Source organism: Asparagus officinalis, chromosome 5 (genome assembly GCF_001876935.1).
Source record: "Asparagus officinalis chromosome 5, Aspof.V1, whole genome shotgun sequence".
In the NCBI taxonomy this organism is placed as follows: Eukaryota; Viridiplantae; Streptophyta; class Magnoliopsida; order Asparagales; family Asparagaceae; genus Asparagus; species Asparagus officinalis.
In genome coordinates this window covers 8,234,901-8,248,022 of record NC_033798.1, presented here as the reverse complement: position 1 = coordinate 8,248,022, position 13,122 = coordinate 8,234,901, and the positions used below count along the sequence as shown (strand labels likewise).

At 40.1% G+C, this 13,122-nt stretch overlaps 1 protein-coding gene across 1 annotated transcript in view; it reads right to left on the bottom strand.

Annotated features, from left to right (window-relative positions):
* Nucleotides 1-13,122, bottom strand: part of LOC109841479 (calcium-transporting ATPase 1, endoplasmic reticulum-type-like) — an 83,207-nt gene that overhangs the window by 33,867 nt on the left and 36,218 nt on the right. The window contains exon 7 of the mRNA XM_020410446.1: nt 82-146. Coding sequence (XP_020266035.1) covers nt 82-146 — 65 coding nt within the window. The remainder of the gene's footprint in view (nt 1-81; nt 147-13,122) is intronic.

The window sequence follows — 13,122 nt, the reverse complement described above, 5'->3', positions numbered from 1 at the left end:
TAAATCCCAGAGCCGTAGCAGGAGGTCCATCAGTTACAAGATTAACCCACAAAAGTTGGACTGGTATCAATCCTTCAGGAGGAATGCCTAACGCTGCTGTTAAAAATATGGAAGCAACTTCACCAATATTTGAAGAGATCATGTACCTGAGTTATTAACAGGAAGACAGTGAATTACGCAACTAATATCAACTATTCCTAATGCCAACTCAGAAAGGAGTAAAATGAACACAAGTATCAACTACAAAAGTAGTATGATGTGTTCTTCATTCCACCCACAACATTACTGTTCATATAAAAACAGAAGTAATATAGTGACCATAAAAGTGCTGATTTTGAATTAATGGCATCTTTTTATAATAAAAGTGCAAGTAACAAACAAATCAAATTTTGTAAGTCTGTACCCAACCCATTTGCAATTAGAAGTATGGCTAAGCGTGATGTGATTGAAATCTCTTCGAGTGATGACAAATCATTTGGGACAAACCAATATTAAGAAAAATGCTATCAGACGATGAAGAAGAACCGTCTATAGAAGAATACTTCAATGATGAGGAGGACAAGAAATATGAAGTAAGGAAGAAAAAGAAGAAAGAGGCCAACGATTCAGACTATGGACCCAGTGAACATGAACTTGAGAAAGCTCAGTTTTCTTTTGAGAGTGATGTCCCAAAAATGAAGGCAAAAAATTACTAATGTTGAAGCCTCTTGCTTGATCACCCATAACATAGTTAAAATTGAAGATGAAGAAGAGGCTAATAAAGTTTTTAAAGAAGTAATGACATCGCTTGGAGCTGTTTGGGAATATCGCCAGACACGAAAGAAATGAGTTAAGAAAACCTGATATAATTTCGTATCAAATAAATAAAATGATGTAGGAGTGAGTTGAGTGTTGAAGTGAGTGAGTCTTTTTTTTTTTGATCTGGCCTTTGTTAGTGAGTCAAAATTTGTGAATTTTTATTAGCACATCTCGTTCCTTAATTTTCTAATAACTCAAATGATAAGGAAAGTAGCAAGAGGTAAAGATAAGGACTAGTTTATTGTCATTTACTTAGTTGCTTTTTTATTCAAAGGTCGGTTGATTTTAAATAAATTTTATCTTCACATCTCATCCCAAGCCCCCAAATATATCACATAAGAACATATTTCTTTTAGTTAGTACGTGCCTTTTCTAGATGCTTTTCTTAAGACCTCTCCTTCTTAAATTTTTCATATCTTTTATTACTTTGACAAATTATGTTTCATAACGGATATTCCTTTATTATCATTTACACAAATCTAACGTATTGCTTTTGTGAACTAAATTCGCAATGTACATCTATAAATGCTTCACTAATAACCATCAAACCTACATCATCTATAAGTAGCACTCTCATTTGGTGCCCAAAACCACCAAACTTTGATCTCCAAAGGAAAAAAATGAACACAATGGTTTCTTCATTCCTATTCTTTTTCTTCCTCTTCTCTTCAAATCTATGTCAATTTGTTACATCCATCAACCAAAATAATACCAACGATAATCTGAAGACTTACATAATTCAAGTTGCTCCACCAAAAAAAGCTCATTTGGACCAAAATGAGCTTAGGAAATGGTATAGATCATTTTTGCCCAATAACTCCGAAGAATTTGCTCGGTCGCGAATGATCTACTATTATGATACTGCATTTACAGGGTTCTCAGTAAGGCTTACGCCTGAAGAATTGAAGGAGATCGAGAAGAAGGAAGGATTCTTGGGAGCATACCCTGACAGTGTGCATCATCTAGATTCACCTTATATTGGAGAGGCATATTGAAAACAGTAGTAAGAAATGTTAGTTGGCATTCAACTTTTGTCTTATATGGTTCCTTAACATGCATAACGTGCAACGCACGTTTTGCATACTAGTTTTCCTAAAAAGTAATTAACTAGCTCTATTGTAGAACTACTCGGCATCAAATAAGAGTAATTTTTATTTCAAAATTTTGATGAATAAAACTAAAATCCCTAAAACGGCGTAACTTGAAAAGCAAAATATGAAAATTTTGGAGGAAACTTCCTGTTCGAAAAGTTTCGGCCATTTTGGTATTCATAGCTACTGTCGATTTGGATAAAACTTAATAAATTCCTCGAATATATGTCTGAAATAGAGAGGAATTTTGTAGAGATTTCATATTTCTCTGGAAATTAAATTCGGATTTGTACCCGACTTTTAAGAGACTGGAGTGGAGCTAGTTCGTATATTAATTACGCTCACGTCAAATCTCAGCGTAAATTATAAAAAAAACCTTACATATTTTCTTTTCTCAAAACAAACGTTGATCTGAAAAGTAATTTAAACAAAAAACCTTGTTTAAACTGGTTTTTTTGTCTTTTTTTAATAAATGAAGTGTACCCTTTTTTTATATAGAGTTTCATTATTTTAGACGTCTTAACAAACATCTAGATATGAAATTTCTAAATCAATAATAATATGATTATATTTTACTTCACCAAAAAACTAACTTCTACCATCCATTTTCTTCCTTTTCCATTTGAAACTCTGTAAGTTCTTTTCTGATCTAGAGTTTGCATCTCTTCAGTTCTATCTGCATGGGAGTGGGTTGTTTGAGCCGCGCATGTGATTTTTTTTTTGTGTGGTGTGGGGGCAAATTTGTAATTTCACACCTCATGCGCAGCTAAAACGGTCCGCTCCCATATGGATCGTTCTAAAAAGAAGTGTATTTTCAAGACATGCAAGTGTCTATTTATAATATTAATGGTTTTAATACCTTTCATAGATAAAGGGTTTTTTTAGCTTTTAAACAACGGAATTCCTCAAAAATTATGTCATTTTTAATAATTTACAAGTTCTTGGTTGTTATTTTTTTGTGCATCTGCGTGTTTACCATTACGAAATGACTAATTTTCAAGATATTGAGTTTGAGAATAAGATGGTTCATAAATCAGTCCCGGAGTAATCTATAATTATGGAATATATTTGGAATCGAATGAAAAATAATATAAGATGATTATAAGATCGATAATATTTTATGTATTAAAATATTGAACAATTAAAAACTGTCATTGTAGGCATCGAAAATTGCCTATAGGTCTCTACGAACAGCTCAGTGTTAAGGAATGACGATGAACGTCACTATCCGGTTCACAAGAGTTCGATTGACGTCGGTGAACGCTTGAAGTGAATCGACGAACTACGTGAGCTGACAGAATTCCGGAATAACGAAGGTGCGGGCTAATCGGGAGCCCCGTAATGTTTACAAAGGGAACAATGCCCTTCGGCTAATCGGGAGCCCCGTAATGTTTACAAAGGGAACAATGCCCTTCGTGTCTCATTCATTCTACAGATGATCCAACCATTGGATCCGATAGAACTCCTTGTTGGCTTTCCAACGCATTTGGAATCACTCAGATCCGAGTTCAGACAAAGAAGTTACAGCGAAAACAGTCAAACGGGCATTGAAAACGTCTCAGAGCTGAACTGAGGCACCTACGGTGTCTCGGCCAAGTCAAGACACCCCAGGGGTGTCTCGGCCAAGCCAAGACACCCCAAGGGTGTCTCGGCGCGGATTTGGGCCCTTTAAGTGGTTTTAACCGCTCCGCAACCCCTCATGCCTATAAATACAAGCCTTAGGCCTCACTTTTTTGAGATCTGGAATTCGTGTGCCTCGGCGAAGCCCTGCCGGATTGAAGACTTAAAAGTACACAGATTTCAGAGAGGAGTAATTCTAAGAAGAGCAATTATCTCGCTTTTATCGAGATAGGCGCTTCAAGTTTCTAGATCTCCTCGCGGATCGACGAAGCTCTGGATCAGATCTGATTGCCAGGTAGTCCACGGATATCAACATCCCCGTCACAGGCTAAAGACCCACGCAAGCAAGAGACGACGAACGGATCTTGTGTTTATTTTCAAGAAAGTTGTAATTTTTATTTCTTTGTTGTTTGAATTCATTTGTAACGTTTGAAGTTTTAATGAAATCAATGATGAAGGCAACTTTCGACGAAAACAAACTGGCGACCAAAGTGGGAGCCAACGGCCTCGCTGCCGAGGCCGTCGTGACGCAACCGGCCTTTAAGATCCGGGTGAACGAAGAGATCGAATACGAGTTCGATCAACAGAAGTTTGAAGAGTACCTCTCTTCCTCCTCCTCCAGATCCGCCTCTCCAAACGGGCGCAGGAAGACTTCATCTTCCAAGAGTGCTCGCGGGCCCTCCGGATCGAAGATCCAAGATCCCCTCACTGCCGTTGCACTTACCCCCCGCGACTCTCCTATGTTGTCTAACGTGGTGGAAGCGGCAGATCCAGATCTCCCTTCCGCCGCAAAGTCAACTGCTGAAGGTGTTCCAACCTTGTCAAAGAGGGTGCGCCAAAGACGGCGCCAACGCCTTGCACGACAACTGGCCAAGGCCGCAGAATCGATGGACGGGATCCGCTACAATGAAGATCTAAAGTCCAGACAGCGCCAAGAGCAACAACGGCGCACAACCAACACTTCTTCCAAGACAGAGATGAACAAATGGGTTCGTGTCAAGAGGACTCGCTCAACCCTCAAAGAGCGAATCAAGAAACACCGCGCATTGCTTGCGCATGCCCGAGCCCTTCTGCAGAAAGCGGAAGAGATGCAGAAAGAAGAAACGGTCAAGAAGCCGTCAAAACTCAAGCAAGTGTGGGTGCCAAAGGCGAAGCCGGCACCTAAGATAAAAGGGGACGGAGGTATCGTCCAGCCTTCCTCAAGTCCAGATTCCGTTTCCCCTGCTCCCGCACCTCCGGCGGAGCCAGGTAAGAACGTGGATTCTTCAAGATCCAGGATTCCTTTGAGAGGTCGCCTCAGCCCTTTACCAGAAGATCGAGGCAAGGCACCTGTCAAGGAGCGATTGGGACCGTTGAAAGGTCCCCAAACAACAAACCAGACTGGGGGTCGTGCTAATCCCCTCAAGAAAGATAACAAAGGGAAAGCCCCTGTTACCGACCGCATTGGATTACGGGTCGAACTTTAAGAGCCCGTTAAGTTTTCACGCTCGCAAAAGCATAGACTTGAACGAGCGACATTTGAAAACGCTAATAAAGCGTCATATCCCTAGAGGGAAACACATTCGTCTGATGATGATTGTGTTATACCTGGGAAGTCATGCCAACACTCTATGGGTTGCTCCAGTTATCAAACTGATGAGTTGTACTATAGAGCTGGGGATACGAGTAAGTCCACTGTCCGTGTGCCAACATAATCAAGGCGGTACTATCAGAATGCTGCTGTACTAAAGCCCCAAGGAGAGTTTCGGTGTTCGAGAGAATTTCCACCAGAACGTCCGAGACCAAGCCAAGGCGTTTCCGTAGGAAGAGGCCTATCCGCCAAGAGGACGAGTTCCTAGAGGTGTCTGCTAATATGACCGGCAGAGGGAAATCGACACGACACTCTAGCTCAGATCAACTTGCCGAAGCATCCCAACGCATGACTCGATTGCGGTCAGGGATCAATAGGCGAAAGAATTACCAAAGGATGCAAAAGGGACTTCCTTTGGAAGAGGAGGCGTCAGATGCTGGTTCAGACTCCTACTCGGCTATAGCATCCGATGACACGGCATCTAGTGCGGGACAACCTTACGAATCACTTATGATCAGCACCGAACAAGTAAACAAGATGCTTGAAGATGCCCTGACTAAGCAGAAGGAAGCTTTCAAGTTCGAGATGGAGATGGCCATGCAACAAATGAGAGAGATGCATGACCAGCAAATCGCGGCTCTGACAACTCACCAAGGAGAACCCAGTCGTCGCAATAATCCGAATCAAGATGAGAATGAACGGGAAGAGGAAAATGCCAACATGAACATCCCTCCCGTCAACAACAATAACGGAGGCGGTCCCTTGGATGATAATGCAAAAGAGGACCACGTTACCTCTCCCCGAAGCCACTCGAAGACAGGTACGAGTGAAGACAAGAAGATGAAGGACTTGGAGAGCAAAATCAACGCGTTGATGAATGCTCAAGAAGTGAAGAGGTCCGGCATACCATGTCCATACCCAAGGGAGTGAGAATCAATTCCATATCCGGCAAAGTTCAAAAAGGGTTCCCCTACCCAACACTTAATATATTTTAAGTCTCACTTAGGAATAATCTCCGGGAATGAACCCTTAATGGTGCGGTCATTCGTTGGCACTCTTCGCGGAGCAGCCTTCGATTGGTATCGTCGCCTCAAGCCGGGGAGTATCAGCAGTTGGGACGACATGGAGGATATGTTTCTAACGAACTTCTTCGACGACGACACCGATGTCTCAATCGGCACTCTATTTGATGAGAAGCAGAAGAATGGTGAGACAGTCGAAAACTTCGTGAAGAGATTCTAAAATAAAGCAATGAATTGCAGGGATCCGATCAGTGAAGATTTCATCCTCGAGACCTGTCATAATAATCTTTCATTGGACATCCTGGAAGCTATGGGAATGGCACCGCCAAAGACCTGGAAGGATCTGAAGGTGCGAGGAGAACGAGCCGAACGATTCCTTAAAAGGAAGAAGGCGGAAAGGGGCCAAATAGCAAATAATGCTCCGCAACAGAACTTTGTCCCTAAGGGTAAGGGAAAAGCACATGCGAATGCTGTGGACGTGAATCAAACATTCGAGGTGCAAACACAACTGCAACAGTAGCAACAAAAGGCGTCTCAACAATCAAGGTCACAACAGCAATCCCGAAGGCAGCAAAAGACTTCGGAACCAAAACTCCAAAAAGAGTATTCCTTCAAGGACGAAGACGTTCCAGCCATCTTCGAATCCCTCCTTGAAAACAACAAGATCAAGCTACCACCTATCACAAATCAGGAGGAAACTGACAATACTACGGATCCGAAGTACTGCGCATATCACAGGAGGATCCTTCATCCCACCAAGGCGTGCTTTACTTTAAAGAACAACATCCAAACCTTGGTTGAAGCCGGCGTTATATCTAACAGGTGCATGAGGTTAAACTGCTCCCTACATACTCCAATAGGTATATGAATCTAAACTGTTTCCCACTTTTGACGGGAAGTTCCTGGAGAATATTACGCTAATATTCTTAAGGATAACCCGGTCAAGTAACTGAGAATAATATCCGAACCAGTTCCGCAGAGGAAGCTGGGGGTGGACGATTTATGTAACGGGAAGTTCCCAAAACCACAGCAATGTAATAAATGAGAATTCCCATTCAAATTCCCACCGTGTCTGTGTACTCAACACTCTCTTTGTTAGAGTCTGGACATAATAACCTGAACATGCGAGTGAGGATAACGTACTCCTCGTTACACCCAGTTTTGCAAGAAAGCTGGGGGTGGATAATTCGTGTAACAGGAAGTTCCCGAAAGAATGTTAATACTCTTAGGGATCACCCGATCAATATGAACAAAGTGATGAACACTAAGTCCCCTACCGATCAGACTAATTGACGGTGGGACCACCAAATTCTATCAAGTTCAATCCATTCAAACTTCCGCTATGTTCGTGCACTCAACACTTTCATAGTTAGAGTCCGGATATAATCTGGTCAAACCTCCTTACAGTTAGGACCACAGTCAAAATCTCCTCTCGATTCCCCCAATGAACGAAAGGTCCACAAATCGAGCGATCAAACCTTCCTACAGTTAGGATTGTCTCAAACCTCCCAATTGGTCAAACCTTCTTACAGTTAGGACCACAACCAAAATCCCCTCTCGATTCGTTCCATGAACGATAGGTCCACAAATTGAACGATCAAACCTTTAAACAGTTAGGATCGTCTTTAGGACCACAGTCAAAATCCCCTCTCGATTCCTCCAATGAACGAGAGGTCCACTTTCAAATCGAGTGATCAAACCTTCCTACAGTTAGGGTCATCTCAAACTCCTGCTTGGTCAAACCTTCCGATAGTTAGGACCAAAACCATAAATTCACTCCAATAAACGAGAAATTCATCTTTAGTTCGGTAATCAAACCTTCCGACAGTTAGGGTTATCCGAATCTTTTCGATTCTCGGAGTGGAGATCCCACTCTCAGTTTCACCTTTCCGGATTCTGGAGGTGGAGATCCCACCTCGAGTCTCCTTTCCAGTTGAAGATGGAATATAAAATTCTTCTTCTTCATTGTCGGGAGATAGAATATAAAAATTCTTCCCCCATTTCGGGTTCGTCTTTGCCCCAAGAGAAGACACCACCTTTTTCAAATCCCAAAATTTGTGCCTCACAGGTACTAGGAAGTTTATCCCGAATCCTAAGCAGGGATAAGTCTGCGCCTAACACGCGCTGCCGGTTTAGTCTTTTTCCGCACAAAAAGACACCAGAGTTCGATTCTGGGGTATTCTATCCTGAAACCTAAGCAAGGATAAGTCTGTGCCTAACCCGCGCTGCCGGTTAGTTCTTAACCGTTGAAAAGAACATCCGTCCACATATTCAACATTGTGGCAGGTTGTTATTAATAACACCAAAATCCATGCCTTACACGCATGGGGAATTTCATCCTGAATCCTAAGAAAGGATATGCCGACGCCTAACACGCGTCGCCGGTTTAGTCTTTTACCGATTGAAAAAGACACCAGAATACCAGTCTGGGGTATTTTTATCCCGAAGCCTAAGTAGGGATAAGTCAACGTCTAATACACGTTGCTGGGTAGCCTATTCCCATAACAATGGTAAAGCCTATGTATTCAACATCATAGCACAAAGTCTAAGAGAATTCACTCTCTTAGCACAACGTTACATGCGGAACGGATTTCGTCAATCCGCATGCTAGCCCGACTCAAACGGTAGTCGGTAAAGGCTAATCAAATCCGTTAAAGGCTTGGGGTTAGCCAAAAATCCTAAAGTCAACGCCTAACACGCGTCGCCGGGTAGTCTATTCCCGTGAGAAAGACGAAGTCTACGTATTCGAAGTCGTAGCATCAAGTCTAAGGGAGTTCATTCCTTTAGCACAACGTCACATGCGGAACGGACTTAAGACAATCCGCATGTAAGCCCGATTCAAACGGTAATCGGTAAAAGCATGACAAATCCGTTGAGGGCTGAGGATTTGCCAAAAATCCTAAGTCAACGTCTGATACACGTTGCTGTTTAGTCTTTTCACAGGAGAAAGACGAAGTCTACGTATTCAATATCGTAGCACTAAAAGAGTTAACTCTTTTAGCATAACGTCACATGCGAGTGCGAGTCATTGATGCATCAGATCTGCTAGTTGGTCTCGTGGCTCGATTATCCAACAAAATTAAAATAAGATCCACAAATGCAGATGAATCAGCTTTAACAGTTGGTCCTGCAACCCCGACACTTGGGACCGCTGTGCTCCAATACCTTAAGAGCTTAAACTGTGTATACTCCAGTAAACGTACGAGTATAAACGGTGTCAACGTTCGACGTTCGAAACCCTAGGGTCAACGCCGGTCAATGCATAACCCTAGGTCAACGCCAGTCAACGCGTTGCGACAAAAAGTCAACATTCGATGTTCGAAACCCTAGGGTCAACGCCGATCAACGCATAACCCTAGGTCAACGCCAGTCAACGCGTTGCGACCAAAAAGTCAACGTTCGGTTGCGACCAAAAAGTCAATGTTCGACGTTCGAAACCCTAGGGTCAACGCCGGTCAATGCATAACCCTAGGTCAACGCCAGTCAACGCGTTGCGACAAAAAGTCAACATTCGATGTTCGAAACCCTAGGGTCAACGCCGATCAACGCATAACCCTAGGTCAACGCCAGTCAACGCGTTGCGACCAAAAAGTCAACGTTCGATGTTCAAAACTCTAGGGTTAACGCCAATCAACGCGTAACCCTAGGTCAACGCCAGTCAACGCATTGCGACCAAAAAAGTAAACATTCGACGTTCGAAACCCTAGGGTTAACGCCGGTCAACGCGTAACACTAGGTCAACGCCAGTCAACACGTTGTGACCAAAAGTCAACATACGATAATCTGAAACCCTAAGTCAACGCAACGTGACAGAGATAGTCAGTTCAAAGTTAATGACACAAGCCAAACTCAACTCACTGGTAATAGACTCGAGACTCCGACGACGGTCAGGCGATAAACGCAGCGTCAGAAGAACTTCGGCTATTCGTCAAAGCATTGAATAGATCGAAAATCGAAGGAGTCAAGAGTTAAAGCTAACTATAGGTACTTTACGCCGACTGAAGGCTAGACCAATCACATCCAAAGTATTCCAGCCTCTTCTATAAAAGAAACGAGTCCGGAACGCTTTGGAGGGGTATCTGTAGGCATCGAAAATTACCTATAGGTCTCTACGAACGGCTCAGTGTTAAGGAATGACGATGAACACCACTATCTGGTTCACAGGAGTTCGATTGATGTCGGTGAACGCTTGAAGTGAATCGACGAACTACGTGAGCTGACAGAATTCCGGAATAACGAAGGTGCGGGCTAATCGGGAGCCCCGCAATGTTTACAAAGGGAACAATGCCCTTCGTGTCTCATTCATTCTACAGATGATCCAACCATTGGAGCCGATAGAACTCCTTGTTGGCTTTCCAACGCATTTGGAATCACTCAGATCCGAGTTCAGACAAAGAAGTTATAGCAAAAATAGTCAAACGGGCATTGAAAACGTCTCAGAGCTGAACTGAGGCACCTACGGTGTCTCGGCCAAGTCAAGACACCCCAGGGGTGTCTCGGCCAAGCCAAGACACTTCAACGTAAGAGAGTTTCTTCGTCAGATTTACATCACCCGTACCCGATCCTTAGTATTATCCCGTTGTGGTAATACTAAGAAGAGCAAATATCTCGCTTTTATCGAGATAGGTGCTTTAAGTTTCTAGATCTCCTCGCGGATCGACGAAGCTCTGGATCAGATCTGATTGCCAGGTAGTCCACGGATATCGACGTCCCCGTCACAGGCTAAAGACCCACGCAAGCAAGAGACGACGAACGGATCTTGTGTTTATTTTCAAGAAAGTTATAATTTTTATTTCTTTGTTGTTTGAATTCATTTGTAACGTTTGAAGTTTTAATGAAATCAATGATGAAGGTAACTTTCGACGAAAACAGCCATGTGCACAAATAAGAGTAATAGAAATGATAATATTACGAATAACAACTAAATGTAAGAAATAGAATAGGGAACGAGTGCATTAGTTATGAGGATAGAGATTGCCCATGCTTAGTTAAAACTAGCAATTAGTTATGAGGATAGAGATTTCGCATGCTTAGTTAAAACTAGCAATTAGTTATGAGGATAGAGATTGGGCATGCTTAGTTAAAACTAGCAAAATTCGATTGTGATAGTTTGACCTCGTGCAACTGAGACTAAATGCACAAATTAGAAAAGATAATGAGATTATGGTTAACTAAGAAGGAATATTAGAGCTTGGCCCCAGAGACCTCTTTTTTTTTTGGATAATAGGTTGGCCCTAGAGACTAATTAGTTACATACAATGAAAATAATATAATAGTGATTTACCTTTAAGGAAAAAGGCCAAATTTAATTAACCTAACAAAGAGTAGCTTACATCCATAGAAAGTAATAGAATTTCGTGTAAATGGTCCAAAAGTTTTGGTATAATGTTGTTGTTGTTGTGTATCTATATTACTTTGAGAAAATAAATAAAAATATTTATATATCATACTCACTTTAACTCGCAAAAAATCCTAAAATTTTAAAACTTATAACCAATACACATCAAATCTAGAAATTATAAGCAAATTGTAGAAGATTAAATTTTGCAAAAAGCAACACAAAGTTTCAAGAATTGGGAAAAAAATACCCTTAAAATTTTAGAGTTGTAAGAAATATCTTGACATTTGAAAACTTACCACCAACATATGAAATATTAAAATTACAAGCACCCAACTTAAAATTTAAATTAAAAAAAACACTCCCTAAGTTTTAAAAATTGTTAAACTCACCCTTGAAAAGTTGAAAATCACAAAAATAAAAAGCTAAAATTTCAAAACTCGACAAAGAAAAGAGTAATTGTTTGATATTCTTTTATTAAGATATATAAATGTAACTTATAATTTAAGGTTTACTATTCTTTTTCAGAATATAAAATTAGTCTAAATTGGTGCTAGTAAAACATAACAATAACAATAGATTAAAAATATCCAGTTATGGAATAAAAAAATTTAAAAAATATATGATAGATTAAAAATTAACGTTACTCTATTAATTAAAGTAATTGCATATAATTTTACCAATATGTTAAAGCAGCAAAAAAAACATAAGTACCATTAATTGATAGAAGGCTGAATCGCATAAAATTGATGAAAGAATATAATATAATAGCTTAGTATTAATTAATTATAATTTATAAATATTAATCTCTGATGGTAATAATATTTACAAGGTGAAAAAATACAAAGATTTTTGTATAGAGAACGATCAGAAGTTTTAGAAATATCCTTCAAAAGAATAAAACAATTTTCATTTCAAATAGAAAAGTGAAGGAAATAAACACAATTTGGAAATGTTAAAGGATCACTTCAATTGACATTAACAAATCTATCAAAGAAGCACCGACTGAATTCCCCTTGAAGAATATATTGAGCAACTTTTTTCAAATGAAAGAAACATTCTTCATGGAAGATAAAAGAAAAATTAGAATGTCATGACTCTCTGTAAGCCAAAAAAATTAAATGTGCTCTTTTTCTTTTTACCATACGGAGTCATGACTCTATGTTACTTTATTTATGGATATGACTACTAACGAAGGATCAATTCTTAAAGATACGATCAAAGATGTAATAGCATTATTAGATTTCAAGATCTTTTAATATGAAGGTAACACATTTCATTACTAAAATTCTTATTAAAAACCATTAAATATAATATTCACCTTAAATTCTTATTAAAGGTCTCAAATTTCTAGAGGAGGGAGATATGCATAGATATGCATATCATCGTAAATTGCGTTAATAATATATATCAACCCAAAGATATAACTTTTATATATCTGTACTGCTAATAAGATTCTTCTCAAATTTGATCCTATTTATATGAAATTATTCGCATATAAACCAGTATTAGATCATAGTTGGATACAGAATACTAAATTTAACTTGCATCTGAAACCCAGGATTGACATTTGTTTTGCATTCTCTCTCCTCTCTCTCTTATTGCTGAAGATAACTATATGCAGAACAGAAACAACTTTAAGCACCAGGAACCATGAAATTAAAATAAAAGTCAAGACGAGTT